The 21,643-nt window shown below is 41.3% G+C and overlaps 3 protein-coding genes across 9 annotated transcripts in view; all 3 read right to left on the bottom strand.

Moving 5' to 3' along the window:
• The window catches only part of kif13a (kinesin family member 13A), a 35,337-nt gene extending 26,470 nt beyond the window's left edge, over positions 1-8,867 (bottom strand). For 6 of the 7 annotated variants that reach the window (XM_018688890.2, XM_018688898.2, XM_018688935.2 and 3 more), the window contains exons 1-2: positions 8,359-8,867; positions 8,033-8,123 (exon numbers count right to left, since the gene is read on the bottom strand). In XM_018688890.2, the coding sequence (XP_018544406.1) occupies positions 8,033-8,123; positions 8,359-8,413 (146 nt within the window). In that variant the 5' untranslated portion in view covers positions 8,414-8,867. The remainder of the gene's footprint in view (positions 1-8,032; positions 8,124-8,358) is intronic. The other variant, XM_018688926.2, reaches the window with a different exon arrangement.
• A 1,021-nt stretch (positions 8,868-9,888) lies between these two features.
• On the bottom strand, positions 9,889-12,206 carry LOC108891698 (E3 ubiquitin-protein ligase NHLRC1). Its single transcript, XM_018688973.2, has 3 exons — positions 11,838-12,206; positions 11,552-11,622; positions 9,889-11,456 (listed from the first exon to the last, which is right to left on the bottom strand). Exon 3 carries the CDS (start codon positions 11,380-11,382, stop codon positions 10,141-10,143), a length of 1,242 nt encoding a protein of 413 aa, XP_018544489.1. The 5' UTR covers positions 11,383-11,456; positions 11,552-11,622; positions 11,838-12,206; the 3' UTR covers positions 9,889-10,140.
• A 114-nt stretch (positions 12,207-12,320) lies between these two features.
• On the bottom strand, positions 12,321-20,726 carry ptdss1a (phosphatidylserine synthase 1a). The gene is made up of 13 exons (XM_018688960.2): positions 20,329-20,726; positions 19,716-19,807; positions 19,309-19,353; positions 19,090-19,214; positions 18,810-18,968; positions 18,469-18,620; positions 17,634-17,775; positions 15,941-16,053; positions 15,724-15,789; positions 15,227-15,326; positions 14,910-14,978; positions 14,039-14,105; positions 12,321-13,917 (listed from the first exon to the last, which is right to left on the bottom strand). The coding sequence occupies exons 1-13, from the start codon at positions 20,508-20,510 to the stop codon at positions 13,823-13,825; spliced, it is 1,407 nt and encodes a 468-aa protein (XP_018544476.1). The 5' UTR covers positions 20,511-20,726; the 3' UTR covers positions 12,321-13,822.
• Between the last annotated feature and the right edge of the window lie 917 nt (positions 20,727-21,643).

The following is a 21,643-nucleotide window of genomic DNA, read 5'->3' as shown; positions in this document are numbered from 1 at the left end:
CCCCTCAGAGGCAGATGCAGGCGGACACTGCAGCCCCAGCAGGGAAAAGCTGAAGACTGTAAGTCCCATGGGGGAGCCAGTTGTGTGTGCCTTAATGTGTGTGTCATCAAGGGCACGCTCAGGCTCCCACGCCTCCAGGTACCTGATGCCAAAGCATTCATGAATGATTTCAACTTGGCCGAGGATGGAAATTGGCCACACTCACTACTACGGTTCTTCCCCCTCTCTGCTGATCTTGTGTTGCAGCAGACAGATTAGAGGAGAAGATCTTGATCGTCTTTGTAAAATCCTTCTTTCTTATCGCTTTTAGTAAGAAACACCTAATCAGATCCAGACTGCGATCTTTTTTTAATTTATTGTTGAGGGTCAGATCAGTCACCTCACACGTTTGGTGAAATCATAGCATCTCCCTGTGCCTTCCAGCTCAGATCCATGCTTGTGTTGGTACCCAGAAGGAAGGTACAAAGAGTGGGAGAGCAGCAGTGGAATCCCCCCTGTGGTTATGGAGCAGGATTAAGGCCACTGGGTCATTATGCCACAGAAAACTGCACTCTCCTAGCCCAGTGGGCAACACACCAGATTAATCTACTGTATCATCCACCCACTGGAGCATCCATCTACACTTTCAAAAATTACATTGCACGCCCACGCTCAGGTCAAGTATCAGACAAATAGATATTTCATACTTTTTTGTATCATTAAATTTGATTTGACATCGCTTCAACTGACAGACTGGCTTGAATTAGCTACAATACATGATTTAAGTGGTGTTACCCTCTGAAATGAACCCAGAAAGACTTTCAAATAATGATGACAAAAAATAATTCCAAATCTAGAAATGCGCATGTTGTAGCTCCACATTTGCCATTGCACCAGGGATATACTGTCAGCTTCATCTGTGTGATTTAGCAGGTTTTGCAAGAGTTTCTGATGACATAATCCTGCTGCTCAAATGGAATATGTAAATCACATGGATGAGGTTCACCCCCCATTGGGATGACATTTCGAATGTGTGCACATACACACTTAGAAATATTTTTTCTGGCACAACCTCCCCCCACATAGATTCAAATTCCTCCTCCTGATCTGTTGCGAAAACTTTGCCTCCCCCACCCTTTTAACCTCCATTTGACTGCACATATGACTCTTCCCCCTGTTTGGCTGTTGATATGCTTCGGACAACAATTCAACAAGCGCCAGAGCCACAGCAGTCCAGAGCTCTGTGACTGTGTGCGTGTGTTTGTGTTTGTGTGTAAGTGTTGGGTTACAGTGCACTGTGCTCTCACAGGCTACAAGCTAACATTTCAGATGGTCTTCCAGTATGTTTAGAACAGAACACGCCGGCCCCCACCCACTGAAAGCCGAGGTCACCCTGCCGCACAGACACACACACACACACACACAGGGAGAGAGCAGGGAAATGCCAAGCAGAGTTACAGTAGAGGGGGAGGGGGCAGGTCTCTTGTCTGACCAATGACACTCAAGATGTTTCTGAGGAAGCACTGACCAGGCTTTTATTAGCATGAGTGATCCACAAGTAAACATGGCAAGTAGTTGGAGTCAGACGTTTAGCATGCAGGACATTCAAAAGTATATTTCCAAGACAGCACTGAGGGAAGTTGGCTGGCTGATGACAGAAACAGACCTGCAGGACTCATCCAAGCTACTGAGACTGCTAACTCCTGTTACACAAACAAATTCTGGAGCTTCTTCAGCTTCATTGCATAACAGGGATGGAGGAAGTACTCGGATCCTTCATTTAAGTGAAAGTACTGACAGGCTGGTTTGAATTAGCTGCAATACATGATGGAAGTGGTATTATCCACTTGCCACAATGCAAAAACACACTATTACATGTCCTACAGAGATGATTAATGGGAGTTAAGTTCATTTCTGATACAAAAATCTGTTTTCACTTTTAAACTTTTATCTAATCTTTGCTTTATTTGTGAAATATTGGATCATTTGAACTGTTGTTTAAGTGAAACTGGGAGGCACAAGCCGAATGGTTTGGAAACATCAATTTAATCTTTAAGTGCATTGTGTTCTAAAGGCTTTGAAACTTTTAATCTGAAATGTAACTAGTAACTACACCTATCAGATATGTGCAGTGGAATAAATTATAGTGGAGTAGAAATATCTAGTAAGTGCCTCAGAATTGTGCTGAACTGAAGTAAATGTACTCAGTTAAATTCCACCACTTGGGTATTTAAACAATTTGAAAATATGAAACTAATGTGTCCATGGATCATTGTTCTAAACGCTAAAATTAGCTTCCTAAGAAAATATTTGGGGTGGCTGGGGGACATCACTCATTAGGTCATCAACATAACTCCAGAACTTTTCTGTATCTTGGCAACAGCAGTCACTAAGCAACAGCAGTAAACATGGAAGCGAGACAACCTACCAACTTCATGAGTCAAAGTTCCAATGTGAAAGCCAAACTCAGGATCTCAAAAACAGCCTTAACGAACAGCTCTGCCCTCAGCAGTGCACATGATGCTCATGCCGACGTCTGCATGGGACCTTGAAGTTTCCATAACAAATGTTAACAACACAACATATGATGCAGACGGGGTCTAATTTAATCCTCTCCGGCATTTCTGACACCGCTGTGTGACAAGCTGGGTCAGCAGGTTGTGGAGCCAAGTGTTTGTGTGTGTATGCTAAGACACACAGAGAGGGACACTGACCACATCTGCTCTGACCGCCTTAAATCTAGGTGGTTTCAAAGGCAACATACAAGCCAGAAAGAAGTCAAGTTCATCAATTTGTTCAATATGGTAAAGCTTCCTCCCCAAGGGAAATGAAGTGACACATTTACTACCGGGACACACCTCCTTTGACCCTGTCTGTTTGCTAGATGTCACTTATCTTAATAGATGTGGCAAGTGGCTGCTAAGAACAATTGACAACAAAAGCCAGAGAAGCATGCTCATGAACCCAAACATATCACAAAAGTCATTAACTGCAGAGGGAAATATTTTTTACAGTAATTACATGCTTGAAAATAATGAAATCTAGTGAGCAGAGTATTGCTTTCCAGACAGAGACATGTTAAAAACTTGTTTTTTAAGCTTTTGTTAATGTTGCCTGGCTCCATTTCCCCTGAGTGAGACTGAAAGTGAGTCCACAATAAATCTATCCCACCGTGAAATGAAATTCATGTAAACACAACAAGCCGGCTTCAAAACTTCAAAAAGGCCTCATCTGAGAGAATCATGAGAGAAGGAAAACCAGAATCGCTATGGAAGAAATGTCTGAGAGTGGATTTTTACATAGGCTCCTTTGTGAATGAAAAGCCACATCTGAGATTAATGAGGCACAGGCTTGACAAAGAGGGAGGACGCCATCTTTTCTCAATTCCGGATCAAGATGTAAACAATGTTCCACCCTCTAAACAAACAGGGAACAGTCCTTGTGGGAATACAATCCTTTCATCAGCAACGCACAACACTTTCCCCTAATAGCATGCCTGAATTAAGTCTTAAAGACAAGAGTTGGGCTCATTGTGTGCATTTTGGGCCAACTAACTCTGAGAACAACATCTTACTGAATGGAAAGGTTGATTATTGGCACATAGGGAGCAAAATGGAAAGACAAAGGGAACATTCCTGAGGGCAGCCATTGGACAAGGCAGCATTGTCATTTAGTAAAGGCTTGTTTTGGAAGTTCTGGAAAGCATGATGACACGTGGTCATGTGTGACTTGAGAGAAAATGTGACCACGCTCTGAGACTTCAACAACACGGGAGACTGTTAAGGCTACTCAGCACCTTTATTTAAAAGACGGAAGCTTTGTGTCTTTGACATCTGTGTATCATCAGTGCTAACAAACAAACAGAAAGCATTAGAGGCTATCTGTAAAAGCCTTTACAAAACACATGTTGACCACATTGGGTTGGTCTCTGGTAGTCACCAGGGAGGTTCTGTGATGAAAAATGAAACCAATTTAAAAGAGTAGATCAACTTTTATATATATATAAAATATATTTTATATATATATATATATATATATATATATATATATATATATATATATATATATATATATATATATATATATATATATATTCCCATGACTCTCAGGTCCAGCAGCTTACCTCAAAACCAGTTAATTTACCTTAAAGACTAGAAACGAGACAGCTAACCTGGCTTTGTCGAAAGGTAACAAAATTCACACATCATTAACGCCCACAAAACCAGCAACTCCCATGTTCTGCAAGGTAAAATTACTGTTTTTGTCAATGGAGTCTGGTAGCGATGTAACAAACAAAAAGGTTAAACAAAAAGGATCTTACTCTTTAACAACAAGGTCTATCTCTGTAAGAATCATATCCACAATGTTGTTAGACACTTTACAATAACAGTCTGAGCCTGTCAGATGTGCTCCTAAGCGGACGGTACATTGCAGCGTTTTTTGCTCCACCAATTTAAAAATCACATAATTATCCTTGAACTGAACCTCCTCTGTACAGTATTACAATACCCAAGTAAGCAAGATAACACAGTCAAGTAGAGATAAACCCAATAGTGCTTTTGTAACCATTAGTGATAAGGATGAGATTAGAGCAGAAATTATAAGCTTGGTTACAGACAGTATCGCACAGAGGCATGCTTCCACTGATCATCTTGTAATGCGGGACTGCACAGCTACAGAGGCATGGGGGATGAGAAAACTAAAGTGATATTTTCATCCCTACAAAGACACATCTTTAGTTAAATGCATATTTTTTTAAAAGCTCCATGTTTTTCATTAACTACAATAAAAGAAAGACATAATACAGCACCTTTCTCTGACACACACCAGACTCCAGTGTGCCTCTTTGAAAACTCTGTTGTGGTTAGCTTTTGGATTTTGCAACAACTCTGTGCATCTACACTAGAAATATACTGAAGAAAGGGGCTTGCATAAGGAAGATTTTCCAGGACTGGATGGCCCTGTATTCAATTGTTGCACGTTGACGGACATGCCGGGACATGATAGATGTAATACAGCCCCATTGTGTGAGTGGAAGGGTATTTTCTTGTCATGATGCTCCACGGCTCATCCCCTGCACAGACAGCAGCCTCAGGTATTTCTCTGCCTCTCCACCCCCACCTTCATTGTGTCTAAACCCCAAAGGAGAGCAGACTGGCGCGTGAAAACAAAACTGCTCTCCCAGATTCCCATTTCAAATATGCCATGGGTGCCAGCTTAATGGGCAGATGAAAGATGAAACTTACGAAACTTAACCTGTCGCCCTGAAGTCAAAATCCATGTTTCATTTGCACACCACTGAGATTAGCGATCATTTCTCAGGGAAACAGGAGAGGAAGGGAGGGGCAGCTGGGAGGGGGGGGTCACGAGTGTTGCCATAATGCTCGGTGGTGCAAAGAATGAGGCTTAGCCATCAAAGGAAATCCCTTATATTTCTTCAGATTCTTTACGTGACTTACATGTTTTTGTGGTGCTGTGTGGTCTCTGCAAAAAAACTGATTATAACACAGACAAAATCTGGAAAGTTTTCAGTGTCTAATTAATGATCCAACATGGTACTGGCTCCAAGTTTAACCCAACAGAGACGTAATTTCTGCATTTCATCAGACAGAAGCCATATTTGGTATTTTTAGGTATTGAGCACAACTATCAGGGAAAAAAAGAGATCCACTAAAAATATTCATGCCATTCTTCCCTTGGTTAAATCCTGTATTTCAAGATATGCAGCATACTAAATTAACAGTTTAATTATTTTCAGATGTGTCTTCATAAAAATATCTATTACTGCTGTTCCCCCTCTGATGCTGTGCCTGAGAATTCCCATGAGAGAGAAAAGGTTCCCATGATCTTGGCCCTGCAGCCATTATTTGGCATGCTAATACCCACTAAATCTGACACATTTCTCAACGCACAGGAACAGGTGTCTTCAAAACAAGGCAAAGTCTTAGCGATCAGGGTATCCCCATATGTGGCTCCACAAGCAGCAGAGAGGAAAATTATATGGTTTAAGAAAACCATGGCAGCCTAAACACAGAGACCCAAAACACACACAGCACCAGGACTGAAATGTTAACAAGTAATTATATGCCTGAACTACACTATAGAATAGAAATGTGACATAATCAAACCGAGGCTACAGCCACTGTGCGGTTACAGGACGTACTACCTTAGGAAATATAACTAGTTGTTTATTATAGATTCTAACCCAGTTAGAGTTAGAGGGAATCCTGCAAAAGATGAAAATGTTTTATATCAATGTCTACATTCATGAAAGGAATCTCTGCACAACTGATATGACATCTAAATCTGATACGGAAACCTCCGCTGAATGAAAATGTGAAATATGTTTGTGTCTCACTCAACAACATGGCAACAGGGAGCAGTGGAAAGATCCCAATCCTAATCACCTCACTGAGAAAATACTGGAAGATGTAGTCACTATGAATCTTTGCACAGTTATATTGTCACTCCTCTGACCTCTCACCTACAACAGCTTTTTGTTCTGTCGTTATGTATCCTGTTCCGCATATGTTAGCTTTGAGCGTCATTTGTTTAATTGCCTGGAAGGCCGCCATTGTGTGGCAATTTCTGTTCTGATAATTACCTTAAATACAGGTTAATATGCGGAGCCAAGCTGTTGGGGGAGCGAGCTCTTTAGCATTTAATGCTGACTGATGGTTACATGGAACAGCCGAGAGGGTGTTACACTTTAACAAGACTGGATCAGGGCCATGAGAAAAGCCTTGACTGTGGCACATACAGTATTTGCCTCCTATGACTTCATTTTCAGCAGTCACACTGTGAACTTTCACTGTAGCCTGAAGAGTTGTTTGTTCATTTGATGTGATCAGAAAGGACGTTATTTTAGTGATAAATAAAAGACAAAACCTTTTTTTTTATTTTTTACTTCTAAATGAGCATCCTTTCAGATTTATTTGCGCCTGTGGGTAATGAGGTCAGCTGTCTAATCATGTGTGACACCGACAGCAGAGGAGAGCAAACGAACCAAGCACAAAAATTTTAAAAAACTGCTTCAGCCGTGATGGGTGAAATACAACATCTCTGACCGTCGCCAACAGCCATGACATTTGACTTCACATACATGCAGCCATCATTAGCCTACATGTTGTGTGTGTGACTCCAGGCGTCCCCTCATTACAGCCCGAAAGCATGTCAGTTCACAAACCTGCAGAAATTATGGCTTATTTGCTGACCTTCACTCAGTGTGCAGTGTCTGAAATATTAGAGGATGCTTTTCATCACTTTTAGCTACAATAAAGTGAGCAGCATCCTACCATCTGAAACACCCACCGTGTGGTCTCACCCCACTCTGAACACTACATATCTTAAATTAGTTCTGACTTGGGAGACTTACAGCAATACCCTGAGGCTTAACATTAATCTGTTCTATGTAACAGGCGTCTTGATGTGTGGAACATGCTCAGCCAGTCTCGAAACTCAACATCAGATATGCATAATATAGAAGTGTTGTTATTATTATACTGAGGTAGTATTGGAAAGTTCACATGAATTACATAACATAATATCATGTTGCAGGCAGGTGGGTGACAGACATCATGTCCTCAGCAGCACTAGCAGTGCAGCACTTCTTTTTGTCATCTATGTTTATTTACTGGTGTTTATGTATAGAAATTGTAAAGATTTAATTCAAGTGAAAGTTGTCGTGCAACTTTGATCCCTAGTACAATGTAACAGGATCATGTGTTTTGAGCTAAACTTGTAACCAGGAGCTTAGTGAATAAACATTTCTATGCTAACCTTGGATTATTGGTTACTTTAACTGCATTACAACAAGGGCGGGATATTAAAGTTTTCTGCTCTTTCACTTACAGACATTCCCTAAACACCCAGAGCCCCCATATTGCACTGCAAAGACTTTTTTTAACCCTCATGCACTCATACTAACCACAGTGAAGCATAAGATGCCTTTGCCACAACAAGCTCGTTGCACTGTTCTGATTTCAATAGTGTGACCTTAGTATAAGACATATTTGCAAATATGAACTGTTGGCAGTATTTCAGCTTTGTTTACCTGTTCTCTCCTTTTCCATTTGAGGGTGGTGGGTGAAGAACTGTTTGGTTGTCCTCCATATCCACGACACATTTTGTGTTCAGTTCAATTTCTGCAAAGAGAGGTTTGTTGGGAAAGTAAAGCAGAATGCGGGGGTGTGAAAAAAGTCATATCCTTAGTTTCTTTTTGACCGTGTTCAAACTACACTCAAGTCTGACTTCAGGCTCATAACTGAAGCTGGAAGCAGCAATGGCGAAGAAATCCAAACTTTATGATAATGTAGCACGAAGCCGAGACAGAGACAGAAATGCGAGTTTGGAGACAGAAATCATGGTTCTAACACTTACCCCTGCGGTTCATGGGCCGAACTCTCACTGCAACTTTTACCTTTGTATCCGACATTTTCGTCCACTTTTCACTCCCACCCTGTCTATGCGCCGAGCTATCAGTGTGTAGTCTGTGAATCCCCGACAAGAAGCCCGGATTTCTGCCAGAAAAAAAGGGCAGCGGACTCTACTTAAACAACCCCGAAAGAGTCCAGACCTCGAGGAGAAAAGATGGGAATATGTTCATTGTTTTTCCTTTATATCCATCCGGGTTCGCTTCTTGTGCAAATCCAGTATTCTGCTGCTCCAGCCCCAGACAGCATCCCCACCGCCATCTTCCACTGGGAGCACGACTGCTCTCCTCTGGCAGACTGGAGACGGTTGAGCCGGAGAGAGGGGGGAAAGGAGTTACGCACCGCGCTGCTCATCGGTGGGTGAGACTGTGGGACGGGAAATGTGAGGCGGTATGACAAGTTGATTTACGTGGACCGACAACATGACAGGATAATTTAAAGGTAGAAATGATGAGAGGAGGGTTTATTCAAAAAGAAGTTTAAACAGTCTTAAAAGATGACCTAGTCTCTCTCACTCTCTCTCTCTCTCTCACACACACACATACACACACACTCATTGCATTCTTTTATGAATTTGTTTTTCACATACAAAAACCTGAAACGACATTAATTATAATCATAAAAATATCATGAAACACTTGCATTGTACTCTGTAGCAGCAGGGCCGGACCCAGGTTTTTATAAATACTAAGGGCAGGAGTCCAAGCCCCCCCACCCCCAGCGAAAATAATTTTTGATAGTCCCCAAAATATAAACATATATATACACCTGGGCTTCAGACTAACTTTTTACAATTGTTGCACTGGTGCACCTAACAAAACTTTTCACCATGCCTTTTGGCGCCACAGTAATAGTGTAGACATTGGTCAAGCCATTCTTTACTAAAGGTATATTTTGGCCTTTTGTATTTTGTGGGCTCTGGTTCTGGGTCGGAGTCAGATGAGGCTACCTCTGCTGAGGATATTGGGCATTTACAGGGAAGACAGGTGGTGGAGCAGTTACCTTTATCGATGATGTTGGGTCAGGGCCGGGAACAGGTGTAACAGGCACTGCAGAGAAAACAATTAATAGTTCTCTACATTTCAGGGGACTTAAATGCCCCAGATTTTAAGTGAGAATCCTCACTGATAACAACACCACTGTGTAGCAGCAGTTCATTGTTTTTTGACTGATTAAAATGAAGGAATTTCTGCTTGTTCAACCTCTCATCAGAGCTTTATGGCCTTGTGGATATGTAGTGTGAGCAGCTCAACAAAGAGAAATTTTTAGTTTTCCTTAGATTGTTTGATTTGAAGGATTTCTGCAGCCCCATAAAGGTGAACGTATTAAGTAGTATTATTGCACAAGAAAACAGCAAAATTAAGAAAAACAAACTTAATTTTATGCAAGAATAATATTATTTATTCTGCTGCCTTTAATCATTTTGTGACTCAGATTATTCTCGAGACAAGTGGTTGGGAAATTAATGAATAATGTATTCAGAAATAATGCAGTTTATTTTCAAAAAATAGGACAATAATAACAAAACAAAAACATTAGTTGTAAATGACTGCACAACCAATACTACAATGCATAGAATCGACTATAGCACCTGAAATGTTCACAGTTTTCAATCTACTTTTTTTTTTTTCAAAGTAAAACTTTACTTAGTATCAGCAGGTCACCTAATCACTTTATGATATGATAAGCTACATTTCACATGGCTACTCTAGGCCTGTTTATACATGAGCTACTTCACAGGTCCAGTATCAGATGTAGCAGAATAAAACTTTACTGCATGGTCTCCACCATCCAGGATGATGAGCATGTTGTTCAGTGACACCAGTCCAACTGGGCGGATAAGGTCTCCCACAAGAGGAGTCAAGACCGGGCTGTTCTGGAGCTTCCCTAAACTCCAGACCATCCCCTGTTTAGAATCAATCACAATCACATTTCCATCTCTGTCAAAAGCCACACTTGACATGTCCAGCCTCACTGTGGACTGCAGGGTCAGGCTGAAAGTGTCTGTCTGATAAAGGAGGTGGAAGTCTTTGGTAAACACTTTCAGCCTTGTGTGTTGGTGCCTCTCTGGTGGATGTGTGTCATCGGTTAAGTGTTCCATCACTGCAGTGTTCCCGGTCACTCGACAGCAGGCCACAGCTTTTGGATGCTGAAGGTCAGAAATGGGTGTATGATGCTGCAGAATAACACCATGAGCATAGTCCACTTGTACATGACACAGCATGCCAGCCTGGATGTCTGAGACCACGATGTGCCCACAGCTGTCTGTGTCTACACCCCAGGGCATCTGGAAAGAATCCTTGACTGTCAACACGTGGTTCCCTCTGGAGGTGAAAACCTTCACAGCTTTATCCCCTGCATCAGTCACCAGCACGTAACCACAAGGAGTCACCGCCACATCCACTGGGTAACAGATCTCCCCACTGGCCTGTCCTCTTTGCCCAAAACTGTGCAGCTTCTTTCCTTGGGGACTGAACACCACCACCCCCTTCTCTCCATCATGCACCACCACTGCTGTCCCAGAGGAGCCTAAAACAGCTATCCCAGTAGGGTTGATAAGAGTCCCCCAGCCGCCAAAAGCTGTGCAGAGGTGCAGACCTGTTGATGTCAGACCTGCAGCCTCACTAAAGCCTCCTTTTGCCCTGTGAGGAGGAGCAGAGAAAATGGGAGTCCGAGACAACAGTAGCTCCTGGAGGTCACTAAGAACCTGGCAGTGGGAGGTGCTGTCAACACTGCACAGCTGTCGACAGAACGGGCACTCCAGCTTCCTCAGGAGAGGGTGGGACAGAGCTCTGATGCATTCCAGACAGAGTACATGGCCACAGGAAAGGTTCTGTGGTCTGCGCTCCCTCTGCTGAGTGCAGAACTTCTCGAAGCAAACTTTACACTCCAGCAAATTGACCTGGATCTCTCTCAGGATCCCCTCAGGACTCAGGCTGCCACAGCGTCGGGAACTGGGACTCATGGCCATGGTTGAAATATCCTGGATGTCCTTAAAGCTAACAGAGGGTGTCAGCTGATGCAGGCAGCCAGAGGTTCAGGAAACTAAAGAAAGAGAGACTGGTAATTTAAAAGAGATGGAGCAAATGATGAAGAGAGGGCTAATAAAACAGAGCACTGCAACATTTTTGAGTACACACTCATGTCCTGTGCTGTAGGCCCAGATGGTCATGTGACATTTTGCGCTGCACTGAGGCTCTCTGCTGCCCTCCTTTGGAAATCAAAATAGACACAAGTTGGAGAGGTTAAGTGGTTACAGCCACTGCAATGTTTATGAACAGTGCAGCCTTCTCAGAACACATTCAGCAGACAGCATTCCTTTTTTATATGTGCATGAGGTATTAAAATAGAAAAGAATTTGGCTGAATCTAAAGCCTATATCTCCAACAGGTGCCACATAGTATTGCACTGTGCCTTCATACTCACTGTGGAGTGATACTTGATGATAGTTCAAGGGTTTTTCTTTGAGCAGACTCGGAATTTCTAGCTGTACCTCTGCTACTGCTGTTGCTGTTGCATGTTTCGTTATAAACGACATCCGTTACTGTCTTTCTCTGAGGGAACATCAACAGTACCTACAAATACATGTTGTTATTGGTCAGCATGAGGAAGCTATTTCAGTCCCCGAGTTTCACCGTGTGCAGACGGAGTGAAATCTGATCCGAGAAGGGCAGCGTTTGAGTCAGCCAATCTGGCACTCCTTTGCTGCAGCAGGGTGCTCTTCGGGGGTTGAGCAAGGTCATTCATGATTTCCTATTGTTAAGTATACAAACTGACTCCTACTTATGTGAATGAGAGATCAAGGACAGAAAGAATTTGTTCAAAGTAAGGTGTGAGCTTAGTGCTGCTGCTCCATTTCAAAAACCGAAAAAGAAAGGGTGGATCCTTTCAACAATAACTCACAAAGAGTTTAAGAGGAGATGTAAAACATTTTAATATGTTTCATTATTTCACAGTGAAAAAGAACAGCACAAGTCATATTCAGCGGAATTGTTTTTGGCAAATGACATCTAAATCCAGAGACAATGTACCATTTATAGTGTCTACTGTAGCACGGCAGCCTGGTCCATTCCACAGAGGTCAATGTCTGGATTGTCGAGGATTATGAGGGATATATCTGTACTGAGATGATACTGACAGAGCAAACGTAAATAAGGGCAGAGAAACAAAACACAAAAAACCCAAATTTAGCCTTAATACAAAGTGAGAAAAGTTAAGAATAATAAAAAAAAGAACATGCAAACAGGCACAAGGGGTGAATTAAAATGTTACAATTACAGCAAAAGACATAAAAATAACAATACTGGCATCCTGATGTGTGGTGAAATACAAAGATCTGTTGACTACTCTTATAACATTTTCCTACTAAAACACTTGATTTGATTTGACACAGCCATGCAAATGCAATATATGTAGTAACAAGAAGGTTGACAGTAAAACAAAACCACCTGCACGCAGACAGGAAGAGCCTGATGACACATGCAGGAATTTGAATAATTGCCCTCCGTTATCAGTACAGTTAAAAAAAAAAAAGATAGCAGCCACAGATGGACAGGGAGAGTAAAATCACTCAAGGTCACAATGATTCACAAAATACGCAAACATTACAAAATGTACAGTATTTCCAAGAAAACATTCTAAAAAGTGCTTTAACTGTGTGCTTCACTTTGTTCCAGGTCAAACCTCAGTCAATGATACTATCAAGCTAAAGCTGTCTTGCATTGAAATCCTGTCCACATTCAAGTTATAAACACAAAACAAGTGTCAACATCTATGATGTAAATATGTCAGGTACTAATAAAGACTCTGGCCTTTCTGTGCTATAAACATAGAGGCTCCAATTCATGTGATAAATTCTTCATAATGGCTTATAACATTGAAATGTGTTGAACCAACATACTGGAGTTAAGGCTGGTGTAAACCAGTCAAATGTACATTAACCATCAATGATATACTGTATCGTAGGATAAATGTTTGTAAATTATAGTTCAATTATCAGCTACAATGATCATGCAGTCACATCTAGAATTGGCTGTTTGTATTGCCATCTCTGTCTCTCACACACACACAAAATACCACTATTTCGCTCTCTCATCTCACACTCACACACGCGCGCACACACACACACACACTCTGTTATCAGTGGTTTATGAGCTTTTATGACTACAGCACAAAGTTTAGTGTGCATCTCTGTAGTCCAAGCCTCTGCGCACTCCTAATAACACTGCATGGACCTGTTCATCCACTCAGTATCTCCCGTCTCCACTCCCTCTGCTGTAGATGGGGGATTTGTAGACTTCAATTACACCAGGAAGTGGTCGTATCTTAACCCCCTATTCAACCTGTGATCCATCACACTTGACTCCTTGGGGTGAGTTCGGGAGTCACCCACCCACCTCTGGCTCCACTTCTTACTGGCCGTCCAAGCCATTGATGGATTTGGTCTTTTCTGAGCCCTTCCCTCTCCATCTGGTTGTAGGGCTGTCTCCATCCATCTCTGTCTCTCCTGAAACATGATAATCACATACTGATGAGCTTTTAGAAAGATGTAATATAGTTTTTCACATGTACAGTAAAGTACAAGTAAAACACTATTCTAAACACTAAACACAGTAAAGTCACTGTACCTTTAAACACTTCGGACACATGGTCAGCAGATTCTGTGTAATTACTGTCCTCACATTCTGAGAGGCTCTGTGAGAGGAGAGGAGGATAAGACGCATGACACACATACCATTAACTTGAAAAGAAAAGCTCCCTGACCCCAGTGAACGATACAAATCTTTACAGGGAATAGGCCTAAAAGTTCATATTCACTCCTCAAGAGACAATCAGCTGACTCTTTAGACATGAAACATGTGACATTGTTGGTTTGACCAATCTGTTAAAGAAATTGCTTTTGTCATTCAGGCATGAAGTAGCTGTCTATTATGTAAATGTTTGCTGTGGCTTTATTCATACATTCAATCATTGTGTCGCCGACAGTCACAATAATCCCAATTTGCCCACATTCTGTGTATAAAATGTTGTGCTGGAAATTCACTATTTCATCAATGGAACTGGTGTGGATGAAAACTGATTATATAGGGAACAGCTGTTGATCTGATTTGTAATTGTAGCTGTACAAGTTTATTTTGTATTCATTTGTTTATTTGGTCTTTTTTGACCTTCACCACAAGGTAACAAAATAAAGGGCTTATATGCTTCCCTCTGCTCTCTTGGAAAGTGTTCAGGAAATATTATTGGTTCCAGCATGGTAAGACTGGCACAGGTGCTTATTCAGACATGGGAACACGAATGTATAATTGTCTTAACATTTACATGAAGAGGATTAACATTTGTACACGTGTAAAGCAGCAAACACCAGTTCTACCAGTTGCTTCAACAAACATCTGCAAGGACTTAATGTGTCCCCTGACAGAGGTTTAAGGTACATCTGAACAAAGACCAACATTAATTGATTTTGTAATAAACTAACTTACTAAATCTAAAGCATACCTTTTCTCTTGGACCGTAATTTTCAGCATACCACACCATTCCAAATAGGCACAGGAATGTAATGAAAGCCTAAAAACAGATAAAACATAACAAAGACTGAGAGATGATTCATGAACAATCCATATTCAATAACTTGCAGCACAGACAGTTTTTGATGTTAAAATATTTTCAAGATATATGTGAAAAATTATGGCAGGTTGGTTGCAAAGTTAAGGAATAATATTTCATGTATATTAAAGCATGATGAGCCAACTACAAACTGCAGAGGACTGCAGTAAATTGCTCTGTCACAGAAACGCATGTGATTCCAATCTTACCAAACACAGCAGCCAAAGGATCACATAGAGTATCTGCGTTTTTGAGAACAAGTCCTGTCCAAACTTAATACACGCCAAGGCCTCCAGGAAGGCAATTGCCCTGGAGAGAAAAAACACAAACAACTGAAACCTCTGACCCATCAGCAGTAAACCTTCAATTCAACAAGGGGAAAAATAAGCTCGTAACAAAAACACCTGTATAAGGCTTTTACCTGAGAGCAAAACTGTGCTCACTGACCTGAACATGTTAACATTTGCTCGGTGAAATTCATTACATAGGTGGATAATAACATTTCTGATATAGGTCAACTGCCTGACAGTTTGTACCCCCAAGTAAAACAGATATCAAAGTTGACATCACTTGCTTTACCTGTCCTCACTGCCTGTGGCTGTCTGATAGGCACACTACAGTTAACTCATAAATATGCAGTGTAGAAATAAGCGTACGTCAGGGCTACAAAATTTAAATCTTTTTGTTTTTTTAAGAGTTCACTTACCCAAACACCCAACACTGGGTCCCAACTCTCTTGCACTGCGTGTCTGTAAGGTAGGCATAATACTGCCTAAAGCAAAAACAAACACAGTGCAAACGTTAACAAAATTTCACCTGCAGCTTCTGCTAGCTGGCAATTTTCTCAAATTGTCAAAACAAAGAACTGGACATTAGCACTTAAAAGTGTGCAAGAGCTTAAAAAAAACAAATTGTGTTTTTACCTCACTGTTGGAGCTGTGATGATACCAATGAACAGAATTCGACACCAGCTAAGAGCGTGGCTTGCGGGAAAGACGAAAATGTGCTTGAGGAAGAATGTGTTCAACTCCGTTAGCTGTGGAGACACAAAAGAACACAGACACAAGATAATACATAACACCGTGATCGGGACAAAGATGCATCACTGTTGTTTTGACTCTGCATTCAAACATGTTTCACATTATGCTTTTAGCTTTAAATATTTTCATCCAGTTCCTTTGCAAATATCAGTATTATTATTATAATAACTGGCTGAGGTCCAGGATCCCATAGATCATCGTTATCTTCACTGCTGATGCTTGACTTGTTTTGGGGGATTTTTGTCTTCAGTCATGTATTCGGAAAGTAAAACAGAGTTGGATAGGTCTGATGACTCAATTGGCCAATCATAATGGTTGGCCCTCATAATGGGTGTAGAGTGGCTTAGAGTGTTCCTGTATTTGTTTTTAGGGACCATAAATTTCTTTCACGGCAGACATGTTGATGCACATGGTGTAGGAAATAACATTTGATGATGGCGGCTCTGCTCTATTAACATGTGCCAGCAAGCCATGCCAGTGAGACTGCACAGACGAAGGTGGTGCCCTGGAACTGGCCCACCTTAAAGGAATGCATTCATTATTGTTCCTGGTGTTGTCAGTTACACTGGTCAAGTCAAGTACAAGTCAAAATGGGTGCTGTGAGTAAGGGACTAATGGCAATGAAACTCTTAATTAGCGCTTTACTCTGGGCAGATGCACTACAGTCAGTGACATAAAGACAATGCTGACAATTAATGATGAGATCATGTTCAAATTTGTTTTAGTTTTAGGGTATTTATAATGAATGAATAGCTTGAGACTCTTTTCACTGGCCATAGTCAGTATATTGTTTTTTATTACACAAACACATCTCATGCTGAAACCGCTTTGGGTTGAGGTTAGGACACGAACAAACAAAGATTCTCCTACAATGCAAATCACACTTGATTTAACACATTGACAAGAACAGTGGCAGTTCATTTTGAGGGATACACTGAATCCCTCTCATCCGCACTGAAAGATAATGAGAGGGAGGCCTGCTGCCGTGTTATTCACTCACTTGGCCCGAAGCCTGTGTGGCTGAACTCAGTGAAGAGGAGTTAAGCTGTCACCACAGCAAGCCAAGCTGAGCTACCACCACCTCCCCTCCCTTGGCTCTTCAACTAATTCTCAAAAACTGGTAATTACTATTTAAAGCCTCAGGAGGGTTGGGAACTGCCTGAGTGAGAGAGAGAGGGCATGACAATGTTGTTTCATCACCACACAAAAATGAGAGAAACACCAGTTTTCATCGACACAGCAGCTAGTGGCTGGAAATTTTTGGCACCCATAGCTGACTCGCCAATGGAGAGCAATGGAGCTTACTCAAGTTCTCCAGCCATGGTTTTCTCATTACCATAAATTGCTCCCAAGTAATCCAGCCTGTCTTTCACTCTTATGGGATTAGCTGTTAATGTTTAGACAGCAGGACAGTCATGCATTATATGGATCCATGTGGGACAGGTTTTAGATTTCTGCCATGGAGGAGCCAATTAGATTAGCCAAGACTTAGCACGCAGAGCACATCGGATGATCCCCGACTAGTCAGCACTTAATTCACCATGAAATGGCGAGAGTGGATTTGTCACTGACCCACCTGCCAGATGATCATGAAGAGATAGACACCCATCACTCGCTGCAGGGAAGACTTTGGGTCGAGCCAGCGTACATAGGTCCAGCTTGCAGGGGTGAACTGTAACACGGCTCGTTTGATCTTCCCTGTGGTGGTGTGGATGTCCCTGGGTGGGAAGCAGAGGAGAAGGATTACAATGACTTGCAGATAGATTTACAATAAGTATTACGTTAGTGCAGTAGACAAAGCCAGATGAAAGTAATGCCATCACATTAATCATTCAGTCCAATTCTCCCTGATGAACATGTGGAATCATATTTCAAAAATAACACTTAATGCATTTTAAGATGCATTTTGAAATGACTTGCTAGAAAGGAACAGAATTTATTATTGTTTTACAAAATAGTAAAAGCAAATTAAAGATATTAGATGACAGTCTCACTTATTCTGTCTTTACACACTTTCATTTTTATAAAATAGATTAAATAAAATATTTAAAAAAACACAAAATGAATAAAGTAAAAAGTAAATCTACCTTTCATAATTTCACAATAAAAAACTTACTGAATTTACATAATAAACAAAAATGCTCATATATATACATGTATATATATGTATATATATTTGTTAGTTTTCCTGCCAATGTATTAGGTCTACTGTTACAGAATTAGGCCTGACAATATGAAATAGATAAACCAGGCTTACAATGTATACCCCACTTCCCCTTTTCACAACCCATAATGAGAGAAAAGGCAACTGAAAATAGCTGGGTGTGTTTGAGTTGGTACTGGTCACACAGACTAAAAACAGAACGGGATAAAATCTTAACACAGTTAATTTCCAGACTGCAAGGTCATACTTAATACTGGCCCAGTGGTAGGTCCTCATCTCCAAAAAGCGACACACAGTCATGCCAAGCCAGATGCCTCCTCCATTACACAGCAGAATATCCAGAATCACCTGGTCCCACCAGCACTCAGCAAAGTTAGGCAGCAGATGCATGAAGAATAGCTATGTGAACAGGAGGAGAGAATGTACTGAGAGTCCACTTTTCAACCTGCAATAATGTATATGAATTATAATATGTATTATATAAAATTATTGAGAACGGCCATCCTCAAATTCATCAAATTCCACCAGATAAACCACTTACAACACCAGACAGACAGAGACAAAGTGATGCCACTGGATGCTCATTACCTCAGTAAGCTCCCAGGTAATACTGATGGTCCAGCACAGGCCATAGCTTCGAATGAGCAAGGCCTTCATACCCCAGCCCCAAAAATGGCTGAATGCAAAAATGTCAAAATGGCTCAGGATTCTCTCCCAGGTGATGACGTGGCAGTTCACAGCATATTCCTGCAGGGAGTGGCACAGATAACCTCATTACACTGATTGATAATCCCCAGGTAGTGAACACAACTGGTGCATGTAAATCAATCTGAAAATGATTTTCTGCATCAAGCCTAAACCCACTCACCATTATGTCTGCTTCCCTCTTGGCATAGCGCAGGTTTGGGTCCAACCAGTACATTAGCTGTTTCACTTGCTGCCAGTTGAGGAAGATGATGAAAACCAGGAACAGGAAGTAGAGGACACTCAGACCTTGGCAGCAAAAGGACATGACATTCAGAAGAAGTGAAATATAAGGTCTGAGACACACCAGTTTTGTATTCAGAGATTTTTAGCAAATACTCACCAAAAACTATTCGCCATATTGCTGGATGCGGTCTGGTGAATGGGCCTACAACAAGGAACAAGATAAACACAGGCTAAACATAATACTAATCATAAAACAAACCAAACAAATTAGCCTTTTTTCTTTTCCAGTTACCACTCCTGTGATGAGAACTGTACAAACAATGGTGACAAGAAATTATACTAACGATCCCACGCTAGATAAGGTTGTTGACCCCAGGATTCAAATTTAACTTGCAAAGTCTGTTCAATTTACTTCTCATAATCTCATAATGACATCATTACTGACCAAGAGTCTTATGTAAATCTGTCATTGTATTGTATTTACCGGGCTAACACAGAACTGTTGAAGAAGCACCTTCGGGTTAACTGTAGGTAAAGGCTATACAAACACTTTTTTTTGCTTACCGTTAGGAAATGCCAAAACACTGATGACAAGGAAAAAGGAGATGACCAGGATGAGCCCCACCCAGAGATTACTGTCAGGGTTTCCATCATCTCTGCAGAAAGGGAAAACGGAAAAAAGATAAATGTCCATCGACACTGTGGCAAATGTTAAATAGACCATTTTATAAGCAGGTCCCCTCCTGTGGTTATGTGGATGTGCCTCACGTGTCTTCAAGTTTCAGACAGCATCTGATGTAGACACTGGTATTAATGCTGCATGACATTTATAGGGCGAAGTGTGGTTTGTAAAGCAGATACTGACTTAAAATGTAACGTTACGACACGTTTCCTTGCTAGTTACATGGTTATAGCTAATGTCAGCACAGGAAACAGTGGTCATCACTGGACTAGCCTTATTTAACACAACGCCTCTTTTTATCAGCTTAGGCTTGGGATTAATGGCAGCAGACGGTAGGCAGATAAGACCGAGAAAGTTAACCGGATGATTACATGCGGGTTGTGGAGTTAGTTTCAGTGGGAAACGCCAGTGAAGAGTCAGAGCATCACTGCTCCTGTTAGCGGAATGCTAACCAAGCTAACCTCCCTGAGCTAGCGTTAGCCGCGGACGACTTACCTGGTGAAGGCGAAATACATCAAACTGAGCACCGTGCATGTCAGCAGCGTTATCGTGTGCGGTCTGTAGAAAAAGTCTATCGTGATATCTTCAACCTGCTGCTCGTTTATCATTCGGAAATGCATCCTGTAATTCACATCATCCTTGCTCAGGGTATGGGATCCGCTATACACGGACGCCATAGCAGGACGCAGCCAGGAGAGGAGCTGCAGCAGCGCCAACCGCCTCAAACCGCTGTAGACAGGAAACAGTTAAAAGTAAAATACATAAATTACATATCCAGCCAAGGAGAGTAGTGACAGCCGAGCACCGTGTTTAAGCAGCAGAGAGTTAATAAACGAGGGGAAGACAGTTGTAGAGAGGTCGTTCACTTTTGATTTTGATTGGTGTACATGTTTGCTGGGAGTGTCCCAAAGCGGAAGAGTCTACATGTTCATGCCCTCCTTCATCATGTGCTGCTGTGATTGTTTATAGCGTGACCTCCATGCAAGGACTTTAAACCATGACAAATGAACAGAGGCTGACTTCTACATGTACACAGTTAGTCTTAGACCCAGACCTCCTAATCAAATGCATAACAGTATGTTTGCCTATGTGTTGTGTGAACCTAAATACTTTGCTTTTTTGACTGTCAACTGAATGTGTTTCCTAGAGTACATCTTTCATCAAAAGGTTAATTTATTTGACTTTGTGTGTGTTTATCTCCCCCCTGTGGCCGCTCTTGGCTTCACATGACATTGAAACCAAAAACCATCCTCAGCTTACAGCAGGGGTCCCTATCAGTTTTCACACACCTCATGAGCATTATTATTATTATTATTATTATTATTATTATTATTATTGTTATTATTATTATTATTATTATTTACTGTTAATCTTATTTCTTATAGTTTAGGAGACAAGTGCAGAGAGGTTATTTTACACATAATCTCCCCATATAATGTTCAGTAACTTTGAGTTTGCACAGAAATGATTTCCTTTTTTGGTAGCAGGACACAACGCAAGAAGTGTCATATTCCCCCATCACCAGAACCAAGCACTGACCCTTGGGGGACGGAGCCTTCACTACCACTGCCCCTACCCTCTGGAATTCCCTTCCACTACACATCAGGAACTCAGAGTCACTTCAGACCTTCAAATCACTAATCAAGATCCACCTGTTCAACCTGGCATTTACATAATTACAACAGTCACTTTACTTAATTTACTTATTTCTTTTCACTGTTTCTCTTTTCTTTTGTTATATTGTCAAAGTGTCTTTGAGTATCATGAAAAGTGCTATAGAAATTTGATGTATTATTATTATTATTATTAT

Source organism: Lates calcarifer, linkage group LG15, assembly GCF_001640805.2.
Source record: "Lates calcarifer isolate ASB-BC8 linkage group LG15, TLL_Latcal_v3, whole genome shotgun sequence".
In the NCBI taxonomy this organism is placed as follows: domain Eukaryota; kingdom Metazoa; phylum Chordata; class Actinopteri; family Centropomidae; genus Lates; species Lates calcarifer.
The sequence above is the reverse complement of the archived record's forward strand: the minus strand, read 5'-3'. Positions and strand labels throughout refer to the sequence as shown.